The sequence below is a fragment of the Balaenoptera borealis genome (genome assembly GCF_965194805.1).
Source record: "Balaenoptera borealis genome assembly, chromosome: 3".
Taxonomy (NCBI): Eukaryota; Metazoa; Chordata; class Mammalia; order Artiodactyla; family Balaenopteridae; genus Balaenoptera; species Balaenoptera borealis.
In genome coordinates this window covers 1,556,211-1,573,131 of record NC_138866.1, presented here as the reverse complement: position 1 = coordinate 1,573,131, position 16,921 = coordinate 1,556,211, and the positions used below count along the sequence as shown (strand labels likewise).

Genomic DNA, 16,921 nt, shown 5'->3' with positions numbered 1-16,921 from the left:
TGGGATCTTCCCAGACCAGGGCTCGAACCCGTGTCCCCTGCATTGGCAGGAGGATTCCTAACCACTGCGCTACCAGGGAAGTCCTGTTTTCTTATTATGGAGTTTTGAGAAGTCTTTATATATTCTAGAAACAAGTCTTTTTACAGATTTGCATGTATTTTCTCCCAGTCTGTGGCTTGTCTTTTCATTTTCTTAATAGTGTCTTTAGGAGAACAGAAGATTTTAACTTTGGTGAAGTCCAGTTCATCTATTTCTTATTTTGTGGATTGTGCTTTTGGTGTTGTACGTAAGAAATCTTTGCCTAATCCAAGCTTGTAGAATTTTTACTGTGTTTTAGAAGTTTTACAGTTTTAGATTTTACATTTTACATCTTTGATCCATTTTGCGTTAATTTTTGTATATGATGCAAAGCACAGGTTGACATTCTTTTTTTGCCTTAGGATGTTGAATTATTCCAGCACCATTGTTGAACATGTTTGGTGTAGTATTAATGTGAATGCTATTTATTATAGTTCTTTTAATTTGGATATTCCCTGGCACATAGTCTTAAAAAGAGGAAGCTAACAAGGGTCTTTAATAAATCTGGACTGTTCATTTTATAATACTAGAGATTCATTAAGTTGTATAGTAACCCCATGCGTTTTGTTAAAGGTCTCAAGATTCTGCCCTCCAAGAAAATCTTGCCATGATTGGATAGGACCCCCAGATAAATATTCAAACCTTCGACCTGTTCACTTTTACATCCCTGAAAATGAATCACCATTGGAACAAAAGTTAAGAGAATTAAGACAAGAAACACAAGAATGGAACCAACAGTTCTGGGCAAACCAGAATTTGACTTTTCTTAAGGTAAGTTGAGGTTTCGGGTCAGAATGAGAAATAATACAGTTGGCCACTTGGGGGCGCTAAATCTCTAGCATCCGCTTTGCCTTTCAGTTATTTGGCAGCATCGCGTTGCCTCCCTGCCATACATCTGTATGTGTGTATATATGCGTAGAATTTTAAAATCAGTATGTAACTGTAAAGAAGAAATATTGATCGTTCACAGCATCACAGATCTTGAGACGTTCAAGGAAGTAAAGGGAGTAGCAGAGCCGGAACCAGAACTGCAGGTTCCACATGTATATACGCTTGTGTGTGTGTGTTTATGAAATCATGGGTGTCTGGGATGTGTTGTCATTCTTCCTGAGAATTCAGGATTCTTAACAGCATACTCATCAGTAAACTACGAGAAAGGAGTATAAATATTCTAATCCAGAAGAAAGACTTAGGCGATACCTGTTTATCCATTTGGGCAGGCTAAGTCAAATGGAGTTGCATTTATCTTAGTCTGTGGATTTATAAACAAATAGTGCCTCCCAGAGTTTATTAAACATCTCATTTTCAAATCCTATTTCAAGCATGAAACTTTTAACTAAGTTCAGATGGTTTAAAACAGGCTTTGAGATGGGCCACTTCTCAGGAAATCCACACCCAGACTTCTCCAGAGCGCTGAGAGCTGTGTCCTAGCCAAGGAAAAACGGAAAGACGAAGAAAGGGAATTCTGATAGCTGTCTCCTTTTAGGAAAAAGAAAAATTTATTGACTCAAGACTAAAAGCCAAAGGCCTGGAACTGAGACCTGAATCAGGTGAGTGAGTTCTTTTTCTGCCAACACTGGTTTTGTTTGAGTAACTATATGAGAAGGTGTGAAGACAGAGTATTAAGGCCTCCCTGGCTGTCCAGCGGTTAAGACCCACACTCCCACTGCATGGGGCGCAGGTTCCACCCCGGCCAGGGAACTAGATCCCATGTGCCTCTCGGCACAAACAAAAAAAAAAAAAAGAAAAGAAAAACAAAGGATGTTGACTGAAGTAGAGAAAGCTCAGGGAGCAGGTCATGGCTCCATGGGGCAGGCGCTCTGAGGGTGTCCTCAGTGCTGCGTACGTCTGTCCTCCTCCTGCTCCCTCTTCTGTCTTTGGGTGAGGTCAGCCCTCTCGTCATTTTGGGTCATTCTGATCGATGACCTCTTTCTGACCTTTGGACTTACATCCGAGGTCCCATGGCTTCAGCAGCCTCTTGTCTCTTCTGCCCTGGCTTCTCTTCCCTGATTCCTGATGGCAGTTCATGGTCCCACTGACCATGAGCGGGAAACTGCAGAGTCATCCTGGAAGCCCCTCCCCACCCCTTCATCTTTCATCTCTCCACCAGATTTACCTCTTAGGTGTTTCTCAGCACCTTTGCTACTCCCTGTCCTTTTTTTTTTTTTTTTTAATAAATTTATTTATTTATTTTTGGCTGTGTTGGGTCTTTGTTGCTGTGCACAGGCTTCCTCTAGTTGTGGCTCACCGGCTTTAGAGCGCAGGCTCAGTAGTTGTGGCGCACGGGCTTAGTTGCTCGGTGGCATGTGGGATCTTCCCGGACCAGGGCTTGAACCCGTGTTCTCTGCATTGGCGGGCAGATTCTTAACCACTGCGCCACCAGGGCAGTCCTTACTCCCTCTCCTTTAAACATGGCTTTAATTCAGGCTCTTGTTAATTCTCTGCCTATTGCAGTATCTTCCTAATTGGTTCCCTGGCCCCCAGTCTTTGAATCAGGGGTCAGCAGACTTTCTGTAAAGGGCTAGATAGTAAATAGTTTAGTCTCTCTGGGCCATATGGGTCTCTCCTTCAACTGGTCAGCTCTGCTGTTGTTCTGTGAAAGCAGCCATAGAAAATACATAGATTAATGGGCGTGAACTTGTCCCAATAAAACTGTATTTACAAAATCAGCTAGTAGGCCAGATTTGGCCTGCAGGCTGTAGTTTAGCAACTCATGCCTTAAATCCATTCTTTGCAGTGTAGCCAGTCTGTTCTACCCAAAATGCAGTTCTGATAGTTGCCACTCAGCTTAGGTTTTTAGATTTCCTGTGACGACAGAGTGACAGCTGTGCTCCTCCTTCTGGATTGGAGGCCTGCCCGGCCCCTGCCCGTTTTACCTGTTTCGTGTCTTGTTCCCCAGGCTGCGCACTTCATGTGTCAGGGGTGCAGACTGCATTCAGTTCCCTCTGCCTACCGTGCTGTCCTTTCTTTTGGATGGAGAATCTAGTGCTCAAAATAACCTTTAATCATTTTCTCTTGGTGTTGATGTTAGGCCTGAATAAGATTTTGTACCGTCGGTTAAACAGATGTCTACTGTCAAAACATTCTGATGGAAAATCTGAAATCGTTGACCCCCAAAGCCAGGTCTGTGTTGGGCTTAAAGTACCGTGACCCTCCCTGCTTGTGGTAGCCTTGCCTGGGCTCATTAGAACAGAAGTCTGGGGAGGATGGAGTTAGCCCCACGCTGGGCCCAGTCGTATGCTGTCTGCTGCACGGGCCCCACTGAGGGTCTGGGAGGGCAGGAGTGAGCAGGAAAGGGTGCTATGTCCTATCAGTTTTTGTTTGTTTTTTGGTTGTTTTTTGGGGGGGGCAATAAATATTTTAATTTTTGTTTTATTTTTATGGTGACAGACAATTTTCAAGTTTATTTCCTTTTTTTTTTTTTAATACAAAGCTAAACCACAAACAGGTACAACCAAGACATTTTATCTCCCATTTACACACTCCCATTGAATCCTCCTCCAACTGGCTTACCGCTGAGCAGGCAAGTGTGGGGTGAGGGGAAGACTTTCTTAGGTAGCACCGTCCTGAGGCCGGGTCCGGGGGCATCGAGGCGAAGACAGGCTCTCATCCCGAAGCAGAGAATGAGAGCCCCGACTTCAGGACTGTGCCCTTTGCACATATGTTCTGTTTTATTTCCCATGGTGACCCAATGAAGTCGGTACTGTTACTTTTACCATTTTGTAGATGAGGAGCCCGAGGGCAAGTTGTTTGACCAAAATCACAGAGTGAGTAAGTGGAGGGGCCTAGGTCCTGACCTGGAGAGTGGGTTCCCAGGGAGGCCCCCGGGCCACTGTCGTCTATGAGTATCATGGATTCCTACTGATGGCGTTACTGAGTGTTGAAAGACGGGCCTTAATTAGATTTCAGATTAGTCTGGTAAGAAAACAGGAAAGAGTATGTTGAGGAAAGGACTCATGAAGGGAGGTGCCGCTCTGTCAGCTGTTTAAACAGTTACCAGGCTGCAGGGATGGAAATGGGGGCGGGGGGACAGGTGTGTCACCCCCGTGGGCCAGAGCACGCATGTGTGACACCTGAGTGCAGGGGCCTCGCAGAACCCAGGTAAGAGGAGTTTCGTTTAATAAGTGATGTTGGAGAAACTAATTATTTTTGACCCAAAAAGATAAATTTAGATTCATGCTCCCTGTAATACAAATGTATTCCAAACGGATGAAAAAGTTAATTATTAAAAATCAATTGTTTATGGAGTAAAAAGTTAAATACATCGCTCCTAGTTGTAGGAAGTCTAACAATAAAAGTGACCCTCCATTATCTGGAGGAGTGATGATTCCCTGAGCTTGACAGTAAAGGTAGAAAGATTCAAGAACGTGAAAACTGACAATGTCTGGATTAGTCAGGACTCCCTTTGATCTGTCCTCCTGGAAAGGAGAGTTTGCTGAGGGGACACGAAGTGGCTCAGACACAGGACCAGGGGAGAGCCGGGCCCAGGCATGGCCTGCACTCAGACACTGGCCCTAGAGGCAACCCAGGACATCCTCCCCTCCTCTCGTTTGACCTCCTGTCTACCCCACTGCTTCAGCCTTCTCTTGCTGTAAACAGGCTTTTTCCACCTCTCAGTTTATACCTCCCAGGTCCAAGGAAGTAGCCAGACTGAGGCTCTGCCCAGGCGGGGTTCTGTTGAAGGAGTGAGGCTGCTCCACAGACAGTGCCCGGCAGACCTGAGGGCCAGGCAAAGGGGTCCACGTCCAGGAGACACATTAAACGCGAACGGCAGGTGGCAGGAGGCGTTTGTGGCAGAGATGAAGAGGCGTGTGGACTTTATGAAAAGCCTTAACAAATTTGTAGAAATAACAAAACACCTGCAGATGAATAATGTGACTACAAGAAAAAAACTCCTCAAACTAAATTTCACAGTGCCTATTAAAACAGCACCTAGGGACTTCCCTGGTGGCGCAGTGGTTAAGAATCCGCCTGCCAGTGCAGGCGACACGGGTTCGAACCCTGGTCCAGCAAGATCCCACATGCCGTGGAGCACCTGAGCCCATGCGCCACACCTGCTGAGCCTGAGCTCCAGAGCCCGCAAGCCACAACTACTGAGCCCACGTGCCGCAACTACTGAAGCCCCTGCACCTAGAGCCCGTGCTCCGCAACAAGAGAAGCCACCGCAATGAGAAGCCCGCGCACTGCAACAAAGAATAGCCCCCGCTCACCGCAACTAGAGAAAGCCCGTGCGCAGCAGTGAAGACCCAATGCAGCCAAAAATAAATAAATAAATAAAAAAACAACAACAAAAAAAACAGCACCTAGGCCTTGTTTTATGCTTACTGAACTCAAGGAGATGTTTTCCCAGCTCCTTTTCCAGAAGGATTTAGTTGCATGAAGTACGCATATGCCAAGAAGCGCGGAAATTATGACCACTGAATATCTAAGAATTCATCCTATAGGAAAACATGGGAAGACTTCACTCTGTTCCTTGCAGCATTGTCTTTCATTGCCAAACAATGGGAAGTATCTAAATATCCAGTCATTTCAGATTAGATAAGGCTGTGGTGGCCCACTGCGCACTGGATGTTCACTGGAATATTCTGCAGCAGTCTAGGAACATTATTGACTTCATTTCAAGTGCGAAAAGTAGAATACCATGACGTCGACTCTGCCTGCCTCCAGATTAAATCTCGTGTAAGGCAGGCAGTGCTGTGGGAGGGTTCTTGCCTCTAGTTTCTTTTACTGCTGAAGTGTTTATGCAGCTGGAGCCGGGTGCCATCAGGATGGATTTACTTTAAGTCAGCTGGTATTTAAGAAACACCCACTCGGTTTTTGGTAAATGTGTAATAAATTAGATTGTTCTGCCTGTCATTCTTAGTATTACTAAAGTTCAGTATCACATTGCAGTGTTGACAGGTGTGGAATCTGAATTACTCAGCAAACGTTTATGGTGCTTCTGCTTTATGCTGCGCGTCACCTGGGAATGTTTGGGCAGGACACCAAACTAGACCAGTAGCTGAAGGTGGCACCCCCACCTGTCCTTAGAACCCTGGGGCGCCTGCGGTGCTGCCGGCAGCGGTGACGAGCGCGCCCCTCTGTGCCAGGCCCGTCCCACCTGCCACACTGACCGCGACTCAGTTTGTCTCAGAGCAGCCTTATGAGGTGCGCTGCTGTGATCCGCGTCGTGGAGCCCGGAGAAGCCACAGGGCCGGCGAGGGACGGAGCCCCGGCCCGTGGAGCCACTGCCTGCGGGGCCGGGAGGACACGTCCCACCTCCTCAGCTCCTCTCGTCATCGTGTGAGAGGCAGGGGAGGCTGGCTGGAGGGTGCGCAGGCGCCTCTCCCTGGAGGACCGGCGGGACCCGCTTGCAGCTTAGGAGACGCCGCTGCTGCTCTCGGCCAGCGTGCGCGCCCCGCTCCCCGGAGCGAGAGCTCCGTGTGTGGCCCCGCATCGCGCTCCAGCCCTGCCTGCCCTCCGCCCCTCACTCTGTGTTCAGCCACGTCTCTGCCTCGCCACACCCGTCACTTGCTCTGCCCGTGCTGCTCCCCTTCTGTGCCCTGTGGGATCCTGGCTGGACTGTCCCCTTCTCTGGGAGCCTTCGGCTTCCCTCCCCTCCTCAGGCAGCTGGTTGTCCCTCTCTTTCCCCCATCAGCATCCACCCCTTGATTGATTCCAGGTATTTACTGAACACCTGCCACATCCCAGGCTAGTCCTGGGGACCAGCTGGGGACGAGACAGAGCCACGGCCTCACCTTTGTGGAGCGGAGCTCCTTGCGTGGGCCGGGCGGGTGACCAGCAGACGAGCAGCTCGGCGAACGCGCTCTGCACTCCCGGACTGTTGACCGTGGGGGAGGACGAAGCCGGGGGGAGCGCAGGAGCCGGCGTTTTAATGGGGGCCTCGGGGAAGCCCCCTCGGAGGGGCGGCGTCTGGGGAGGTTGCGAGAGGGTCTTCCAGATGCAGGTTTTGAGGAGCAGCAGGAGGCTGGGTCAGAGGAGCGAGGGCGCGTGGAATCGACTGCTCTTCGCTCAGCCCGCGGGGGTCCAGGTGGCGTGGGCCCCTGCTCAGGCTGGCCGGGAGGTGGCCCTTCTGCCTCTGTGGGGGACAGCCACGCTTGTACTGTGCGGTCTGCGTTTGCCTTTGTGCTGTGTGAGTTCAGGGTTGGCCACTTTCCCTCCTGTTTCTGTAGAAATGTGCCCTGGGGTCACCTTCCCAGCTCTGTCTCTGTCTCCCAAAAATCCTGGTGCGGTTGAAGTGTCAGCATCAGCTTTGCAGCCAGGAAACACGGCCTCTGTCTGGAGTCCTGGCGAGTGGACTAACCCCGGGGGAGCCGGAGCGGGGGCCTCTCTGGATGGGGGTGCTCTGCAAGTGCAGGGACCCTGGGTGCGACACCTGTTTGGAGCTTGGGGCTTCTAAGCCAGAGGGCTCTCTCCCCAATTTCCTCCTCCCACCAGCTCCTGGCAGCCACTAGTCTACTTTCTGTCTCTATGAATTTGCCTATTCTGGACATTTCCAGATAAATGTCATCATATACAGGCATACCTCATTTGTGCTTTGAAGATACTGTGTTTTTTACAAATTAAATGTTTGTGGTAACCCTGTATAGAGCAAGTCTATTGGCGCAATTTTTCCAACAGCATGATTTTGTAATTAAGGTATGTATGGTTTTTTAGACATAATGCTATTGCTCACTTAATAGACCTCAGTATAGTGTAAACATAACTTTATATGCATTGGGAAACCAAAAAATTCATGTGACTCACTTTACTGCAATACTTGCTTCATTGTAGTGGTCTGGGACCAAACCCTCAATATCTCCAAGGTCTGCCTGTAATATGTAGTGTTTTATGTGTGCCTTCTTTCACTTAAGTGTGTGTTTTCAAGGTTCATCCATGTTGTAGCATGTATCACTACATTGAAGATTCTTTTCTATGGCTGAATAATATTCCACTATATGGACATACCACATTTTGTTTATCCATCCGTTGATGGACATTTGGGTTGTTTCCACTTTTTGACAATTATGAATAACACTGCTGTGAACAGTCACGTATATACCTGTAAGTGGGATGCAGGGTCATATGGTAACTCTGTGTTTAACTTTCTGAGGAACTGCCAAGCTGTTTTTCAAAGTGGCTGCATCATTTTACATTCCAACCAGCAATATGTAAGAGTTCCAATATCTCTATATCCTCATCAACACTTGTTATTGTTTGTCTTTTTGATTGTAGTCATTCTAGTGAGTGTGAAGTGATCTTATTATCTTTTTAAGTTGAATTTCCTTAATGACTCATTAGTCATTAGTTGAATATCTTTTCATGTTCTTTTTGCCATTTTTATATCTCCTTTGGAGAAATGTTTATTCAAATCCTTTAAAATTGGGTTATTTTAAAGGATTTAATTGGGTTATTTCTCTTTTTATTGTTGAGTTGTAAGAGTTCTTTACGTACTCTGGATATTAGACCCGTATTAGAAGGATGATTTGCAAATATTTTCTCCCATTCTGTAGGTTGTCTTTTCACTTTTTCAGTAGTGCCCTTCGAAGCACAAAAATTTTAAATTTTGATGAAATCCGGACTTCCCTCGTGGTGCAGTGGTTAAGAATCTGCCTGCCAACACAGAGGACATGGGTTCAATCCCTGGTCTGGGAAGATCCCACATGCCGTGGAGCAACTAAGCCCGTGGGCCACAACTACTGAGCCCATGTGCCACAACTACTGAAGCCTGTGCGCCTAGAGCCCGTGCTCTGCAACAAGAGAAGCCACTGCAATGAGAAGCCCACGCACCACAGCAAAGAGTAGCCCCCGCTCGCCACAACTATAGAAAGCCTGTGCGCGGCAGTGAAGACCCAACACAGCCAAAAATAAATAAATAAAATAAATTAAATTAAAAAAAAATTTTGGGGGGGATGGAATCCAACTTATCTATTTTTTTCTTTGTTTGCCTGTGCTTTAGGTGTCATATCTAAAATGCATTGCCTAATTCAAGGTGATGAAGATTTGCACGTGTTTTCTTCCAAGAATTGTATAGTTTTATCTCTTAATTTAGGTCTTTGATTCATTTTGAGGTTATTTTTGTTTATGGTGTGAGATGGGATTCAGCTTGTTTTTTTTTTACATGTAGATAATCGAGTTGTCCTAAGCATTGTTTGTTGAAAAGACTATTTGTCCCCATTGAATTGTCTTGACACCCTTGTCGAAAATCACTTGCCCATAAATGTTTGGGTTTAGCTCTGTTCTATTGATCTGTAAGCCTGTTCTTCTGCTGGTATCACACTGTCTTGATTAGTGTAGCTTTGTAGTAAGTTTTGAATATAAGAAGTGTGAATCCTCCAACTATGATTTTCTTTGCCAAGGTTGCTTTGGCTACTGGGTTTCCTTGCATTTTTATATAAATTTTAGGATCCACTTAACCAATTTCTTCTGTTTTATGTTTTTTGTTTTTTTTTGGCCGCACCACGCAGCGTGTGGGATCTTAGTTCCCCGACCAGGGATTGAACCTGGACCCCAGCAGTGAAAGCAAGTCCTAACCACTGGACCGCCAGGGAATTCCCTGTCAATTTCTGGGGCAAAAAAAAAAAAAAAAGCCAGCTGGGGTTTTGGTAGGGTTTGTTTTGAATCTATATGTCATTACATATCATATGTCATTACATTACATATATGTCATTACAAGGGAGTGTTGCCACCTTAACGGTATTAGGTCTTTGAAACCATGAACATGGGATGTCTTTCCATTTATTTAGGTCCTTCATTTCTATGTTTTGTAGTTTTTAAATGTGTAAGTCTTATACTTCCTGTCTTAAATTTATCCTGTCTTTCATTCTTTTTGATGCTGTTGTAAATGGAATTGTTTTCTTAATTTTGTTTTCAGATTGTTTATTGCAAGTGTGTAGAAATAGTTGATATTTGTATATTGATCTTGTATCCTGCAATCCTGCTGAACTCATTTGTTAACTCTAATAATTGTTTGTAGAACCCTTCCCCTTAAGTCTTAATGTTTAAGTTGAAATTAATTTTCAGGTCAAAAAGCAACATTGAATGCAGAAGAAATGGCTGACTTTTACAAGCAATTTTTAAGTAAAAATTTTCAGAAGCACATGTATTACAACAGGTGGGTGTCTACTTTTTTCCTGAAAATTTGAATATCACAACCATATTGTCTAGGATTATTTTGCTATCTGAATTTAACATTTGTGTTTATATTAAAGGTAGAAGTTGCTATCAACTTAGTTTTCGCACTTTTAAATAAAATTGATAGCTTAAAGTTGTTTGCATGGCATCCCTAAAGCAGCTTGCACCCCTAGTGCGTAGACAGTGGGTTCTACACAGCACTTCCCACTGAAAGGAACCTGGACTCCATTGAGAAGCACAGTCTGGGGCAGGGGCAGCACAAGAGGAGTCGAGACGTCTTGTGTTTGAAAGTGAGGAAGCTCGGAGCCCAGCGGGGTCATGTGAGAACAGCCCAGAAGGCGACTCGTAGGCCAGAGACGGAGCCGTCGCAGCCACACACAGACAGTGACGGCTGTGGATTGCACGTCTATTGCACGTGCCGACACCTGTGCGATCACAGTGACACTGAGCGGCTCGCAGGCGCCGCGGGGTAGGGCTAGGCAGCCAGCCCAGTGTTCTGAAACTCGATGCGTGAAGGACACTCACCCCTCCTGCCTTTCCTGCCCCGACTGGATTCCAGGGCAGCCGAACGAAGGAGCATTTTTCTTGGTAGAAGAATGACAGCTAACGCAGGAGTGCTGGAGTTAGATCTGGGCCTGATCACCCCACAGCTGCTAAACCGCTGGGCAGCAAGGCTGATGGGGACTTCATAATGGATAGGTCGGGCTGATTGCGCCTGAACCCCGGTACCTCTTCACACTGTGCAGAGTGGGGCAGCGGCCTGCGTGCATCTCTGTGAGGTGCGGCAGGAGGTACCGAGCATGGCCAGTGAGGTGTCCTCACCAGAACGAGGGAACTGCAGTCTAGCAGGCCTCCGGATCTCATACCAGGTTACAGGAAAAAGATAAAAGGGTGTGTTGGGGGGGGTGTGGAGAGAGCGGTTCACAGACCATGCTTAAATCATAGCCTGAAGATACAGTCCCAGAAGTTGGAAGTTCTACAAGACAGACACGATCCAGTTTCAACCAGTAACTAGGATTAAAAAAAAAAAAGGAGGGGGAACTAATAGAATAAAAGAGACTTCATGCAGTGTGTAGACATTGTTTGGATCCTAATACAGACAAACCACCTAAAAAAAGGTATTTATTTTTGACAGTCAGTCAAAGGAAACTGAACAGTGACTGTATATTAGGTTGTATAGATAAGTCATTGTTCATTTTATCAGATGCAATGATAGTATTGTGGTTAGGTGTTTTTTTTTTTTTTTTAAATTTATATATTTATTTATTTATGGCTGCGTTAGGTCTTCATTTCTGTGCGAGGGCTTTCTCCAGCCGCGGCAAGCGGGGGCCTCTCACCATTGCGGCCTCCCCTGTTGCGGAGCACAGGCTCCAGACGCGCAGGCTCAGTAGCTGTGGCTCACGGGCCCAGCTGCTCCGCGGCATGTGGGATCTTCCCAGACCAGGGCCCGAACCCGCGTCCCCTGCACTGGCAGGCAGACGCCCAACCACCGCGCCACCAGGGAAGCCCCGGTTAGGTGTTTTTACAAAAGGTTTTGACGGTACATAGTGATGTGTATTCCCAGGTGTGATGATAGGACGTGGCGTCTGAGATTTGCTGTGACGTTCGTAGGGCAGTGGCCACGCCGGATGGGCAGGTGGGGCAGGGTCTAGACAGTGGGGTGATCGTCGAGTCTGGAGGAGCTCTTGAGTGACACTCAGGCATAAAGCCCAGTCCTGCAGCGTCCAGGGTCTGTTGCTAATGCTGTCATGTGTCCCTCTGATCTAGCTGAGTTATTCAGTCAAGCCAGTATTAGTTACGTTTCCCTGGACCTTTGATTTCTGGTGTGGACACAGCATGTTTGCATCTTGCTTCCTCTCCGGTAAGCTTGATGTTTTCCGTGTGGCACTCAGAGGAGAGAGAGGGTCGGGCAGTAGTGGAGCCTGAGCGCTCCCGCTCTGTGCCCGCACCACCTCCTGCCCCTGCTTTCCTTATGGAAACGGGAAAAGCTTAGTTTGTCTTTTCCACTACACTTTATCAATTCAGGTTGTCTGTATCGGTGGAGTGGAATCTGGCTTTTCCTTAATAACCTAAGAACTTTAATCTCGGTGGGATACCAGTTTTCTTTTTTCTGGAAGCCTTTTTTATTAGGGCATTGCTTCCCATTTATAGCATCATTGAAGTGGATAGAAATGTAAGGATCGTTCTCGTGTGGAGAGGGGTTTTCTATCTAGCCGTGCAAAGGCTCCAGAAAACTGGTATTTTTACCTCTTGCTAGTACTTCACTTAAGCCCTTGGTTATTCTCCATTCTTCTATGCTGAGATCCAGTCAACCATTTGAGTCCAGTCTGGAATAGCAGCTCCACGTTCCCTCATTAGCTCATTTGGACGAAAAGCATTGGCACTTGTTGGCATTTCAGCTTCCAAGGGCTCAGCACTGAGAGTCTGGAATGTGTGCTTTCCATTGTGGAAACTTGCCAAGTTTTGCCCATTCAGCTGCTGACAATGTGGTGAATTTGCAAGCTCTGACATGTTCTGTAGAGTAATTCACAGGCAAGTGAGCCTATGACAGCATGTAACTCCATCCCAGTATTTGTATGAGAAGTTCTGGAATGATCTCTTTCGAGACACAGGTTACCCAAAAGTTCAGATCATCTAGAAAAAGAAGATATGAAACTTGATGATGTTGGCATTTGGACAAGTTAGCTTCTCAAGATGGAGTACTTCTGTCATGTGCTTCTTATGCAGTTAAGGTGCCAAAGCCTGGAGGGTCCCCACCGAGTTCCGGCAGAGCCTCCAGTCCTTTTCTGAGAGGTTACGCCCCCATCGCTCTACAGTTGTGTCTCTGAGAGAATGCCACTGGGCTCTGGGGGCCCCAGGGCTTCTGAGAGCTCTTTCTGTGTCTTCTAGCAAAATCTGAGGAAGGCTGCAGCAGCCTCCAGGAGTGGGAAAAGCGGGGTCGGGGTGCACTGGGCACATCAGCCTGATGAAAATCCAGGTGGAAGGAAGGCAGGCTGTTGTGGGCAGTCTAGCTTTAAAGAGGGCGGGAGATGGCAGAGATGGTGAGGAAGGGTGGAAGAGGAGACAGTTGGGAGGCCTGAGCGTCGGTCATGTGTGCTTGTCCTGTTCCTCTTTAGGGACTGGTACAGGCGTAATTTTGCCATCACCTTCTTCATGGGAAAAGTGGCCCTGGAGAGGATTTGGAACAAGCTTAGACTGAAACAAAAGAAGACCATCAACTAGGAGCCCACCCTGACCCACCCGCCCAGCGTCTAAGTTGCCACGAGAAGCAGCCGCTTATAGGAGCTCGTTTTACGAGAGCTCGAAGACCTGTGTGCAGGGCAGGCTGGGAGGACGCGGGTCCTGGTGCGCTGTGGCCCAGGTGGCTCCGTCCTGACTGTGGGTTCCAGGCTGGCTCTTGGTCATGGAAGTGATGTTAAATAAAACCCAAGCACTGTGTGCCTGTTTTCTGTGTTTTTGAATTATACCAATTTGAAAGAGAACAATATAAAGATATTAATAAAATTTCACTTGACAAATTCGCCTCTACTGATAGGAATGTTTTGGAGGCTGGCTGCAGTGTCACCACGGCCTCACCTGACCAGCGAGCCCTGGTTATTGGAGGCCCCGGGTCCCGGCCCTGGTGAAGTGCAGCTGTCCGGGGAGGCGTCCACACACAGACCCGGAAGCAGGTGCGGCTCCTCCACCAGAGCCCAGGGGACTTTGCTACATTTATTCCAGGGGGGCAGAGCCTGTTTCCAAGGTTTTCCGGAACAGCTTTCTGTGGCTCATGTCCCTCTGCTTCAGTTCTTATAAAATCAGCATTGTTTGAAATAGGATTATGTGGTTATAAAATGATGAGGCTCTCTTTGTACTGTGTCCTGGAGCCGTGGCGGGGAAGGGGTGGGGGGACCTGCCTCAGCAGCGGGCAAGTGCCCTTCAGAGCCAGGGTATAAGGTGTCCTCTGAGGACAGATGAGACATCTGGATTTTACCAAAAGCCACTTGGCAAGCAGTTTTTATTCCAAAACGGGATGTGACAGTAGAGTCGAAAGGCTGGATTTCTTCCGTGGCTTATAAACTGCTGCCACCGAAGGTGATTTCCAAGGAGAAATTCCAGAGACCAGAGGAAGCACATCATCCCACCCCCACCCCACCCCAGGCTTTTAAGGGCCACACGGATGGACGAGGGTGCTGCTGAAGAGGAAAGCCAGCGCTGGGCGCCACTGAGCGCCATGGTTCCTGGCGAACGCTGTGCACTCCATCAGCTCTGTGGGCTGTTAACCCAGGTGTCCATGGAGGTCCCCGGGGAGTGGAGTGCGTGCACCAAGCAGCGTGGGACACAAGGCTTCACAGAAATAACCCCATCTCACGCGTCACGCCGCTGCCTTTGCTAAACACAACCTGTCACCAGCCCATGTGACACTGTGTGTGTCTGCAAAGGAACGCCAGCACAGGGGACCAGGTCGGGCCCCGGTTCCATATGAGTGAGCCCGGAGGCATGAACTGTTCTCTAGCTTTTAATTCTTTTTTTTTAAAATTAATTAATTATTTTATTTTTGGCTGCATCGGGTCTTAGATGCGGCACGTGGGCTCTTTGTTGTGGTGCACGGGCTTCTCTCTAGTTGTGGCGTGTGGGTTTTCTCTCTCTAGTTATGGCGCATGGGTTCCAGAGCACGTGGGCTCTGTAGTTTGCAACATGCGGGCTCTAGTTGAGGCTCAAGAGCTCAGTTGCCCTGCAGCATGTGGGATCTTAGTTCCCCGACCAGGGATCGAACCCGCGTTTCCTGCATTGTAAGGCGGATTCTTTACCACTGGACCACCGGGGAAGTCCTTCTAGCTCTTTGTTTAAAAAACTTATTTATTTAATTTATTTATTATTTCTGGCTGCGTTGGGTCTTCATTGCTGCGCACGGGCTTTCTCTAGTTGTGGTGAGCAGGGGTTACTCTTTGTTGCGGTGTGCGGGCTTCTCATTGCGGTGGCTTCTCTTGTTGTGGAGCACGGGCTCTAGGCACACAGGCTTCAGTAGTTGTGGCACATGGGCTCAGTAGTTGTGGCTCCTGGGCTCTAGAGCGCAGGCTCAGTAGTTGTGTCACACGGGCTCAGTAGTTGTGGCTCGCGGGTTCTAGAGCGCAGGCTCAGTAGTTGTGGCGCACGGGCTTAGTTGCTCCACGGCATGCGGGATCTTCCTGGACCAGGGCTCGAGCCTGTGTCCCCTGCATTGGCAAGCGGATTCTTAACCACTGTGCCACCAGGAAAGCCCTCCCTTTTTTTTTAAAAATAAATTTATTTATTTTATTTATTTATTTTTGGCTGCTTTGGGTCTTCGTTGCTGCATGCGGGCTTTCTCTAGTTGCAGCGAGCGGCCTTTCTTTAGTTGGCGGCGAGCGGGGGCTACTCTTCGTTGCAGTGCGTGGGCTTCTCATTGCGATGGCTTCTCGTTGTGGAGCATGGGCTCTAGATGCGCAGGCTTCAGTAGTTGTGGCACACGGGCTCAGTAGTTGTGGCTCGTGGGCTCTAGAGCGCAGGCTCAGTAGTTGTGGCGCACGGGCTTAGTTGCTCCGCGGCATGTGGGATCTTCCCAGACCAGGGCTTAAACCTGTGTCCCCTGCGCTGGCAGGTGGATTCTTAACCGCCATGCCACCAGGGAAGTCCTCTTTCCCTGTTTAACCATAATAGCATATTGGAAAGTCTGCCTCTGGGAGGTCCAGGGGAGCGTCTTTATGACAGACCTGCACAGAGGAGCCTTCCAGAGCAGACCGATCTGCCCAAGCCCATCTCCTGGCCTCAGCTTCCTTGGCCGCAATGACACTCACCTGACAGAACCCCTGGGCGCATCCCACGTGCCTGTTGGGGATGGTGTCCGGCACTTAACAGGCTGCCCACAAATGGGGAAATTAGTGACTAATAACATTCAAAGGGTCTGGTTCCCAAGCACCTCCGGGCCTCTGTGGGGGAAGGGTGACTGGAAGCCAGCCCCTGTCGTGAGTGGGAGCCAAGCATCTGCACCAGCGGGAGTTTAAGCAGGAGGTGCTGTAGGTAGATCTTGGCACACGGGGTCCTCGGGGATTGCCTCTCCCCGAATGAGCCCGCGTACCGCTCCTGTGGCTGGCAGCCTCACACGGGCTCTGGAGGAAACATCGCAGCATCGCTGCAAAGAAGCTTTGTGCTGTGTTCTGATCCTCCGTCCCTCCCCCGAGGACACAGGCTTGGCGGGCCCTTTTCCAGCCAGCCCTTCAGGCCACTTCCATGGTGCGGGGCTTCCACGCCGGAGGAGGGCGCACAGCCATGGAGGCGCCTGCACAACAGGCCTCTTGTTCTGCACATTTGCAAAGACTATTTTACACTTCTGATTAGTGGGGAGATCATAGAAGTCATGGGAAATTGTATGATAAAGTTTTGTGTGTGTTGATTTTTTTTTTCCCTACTAACATTGCTTTTTTTCTGCTTCTGAGAACAGAACAACAAATAGGCATATTCTGTTGACAATTTTTACGTTAAAAATTTAAGAATGCCTCTGGTTAGGAAGTTGGGACAGTGCAGGGAGGAGCAGACAGCAAAGGAACAGCCTTCCTTTACGGGGAATCAGTTTCCCAAAGGGGAGGCTGTGCGTTCTTGCTCAGCAAGCCCGCCTGACTGGGGGGCCGGTGAGAGCTGGGGTTTTGGCGCCGGCCGTGCTTTCCCCTCCTCTGGGGGGCGGCCAAGCCCACTGGGGAGGCCTCAGTCCTGTTAGGTTCCCTCTCAGACTCCA

General features: G+C 48.4%; 1 protein-coding gene across 9 annotated transcripts in view; it reads left to right on the top strand.

The window, feature by feature from the left end:
* Positions 1-14,004, top strand: part of COA8 (cytochrome c oxidase assembly factor 8) — a 32,571-nt gene extending 18,567 nt beyond the window's left edge. The window contains exons 2-6 of one of the 9 annotated variants that reach the window (XR_014242939.1): positions 652-849; positions 1,565-1,628; positions 10,081-10,171; positions 10,273-11,309; positions 13,308-13,629. Coding sequence is in view for 6 of the 9 variants with exons in the window: in XM_082386350.1 (XP_082242476.1) it covers positions 652-849; positions 1,565-1,628; positions 10,081-10,171; positions 13,308-13,413 (459 nt within the window). In the remaining 3 variants the exon portion in view is untranslated. Of the gene's footprint in view, positions 1-651; positions 850-1,564; positions 1,629-3,109; positions 3,202-3,511; positions 5,935-8,570; positions 9,395-10,080; positions 10,172-10,268; positions 11,420-11,707; positions 13,630-13,726 lie in introns of those variants that run through there. The other 8 variants (XR_014242940.1, XR_014242941.1, XM_082386352.1 and 5 more) reach the window with 8 other exon arrangements.
* The last annotated feature ends 2,917 nt before the right edge of the window (positions 14,005-16,921 follow it).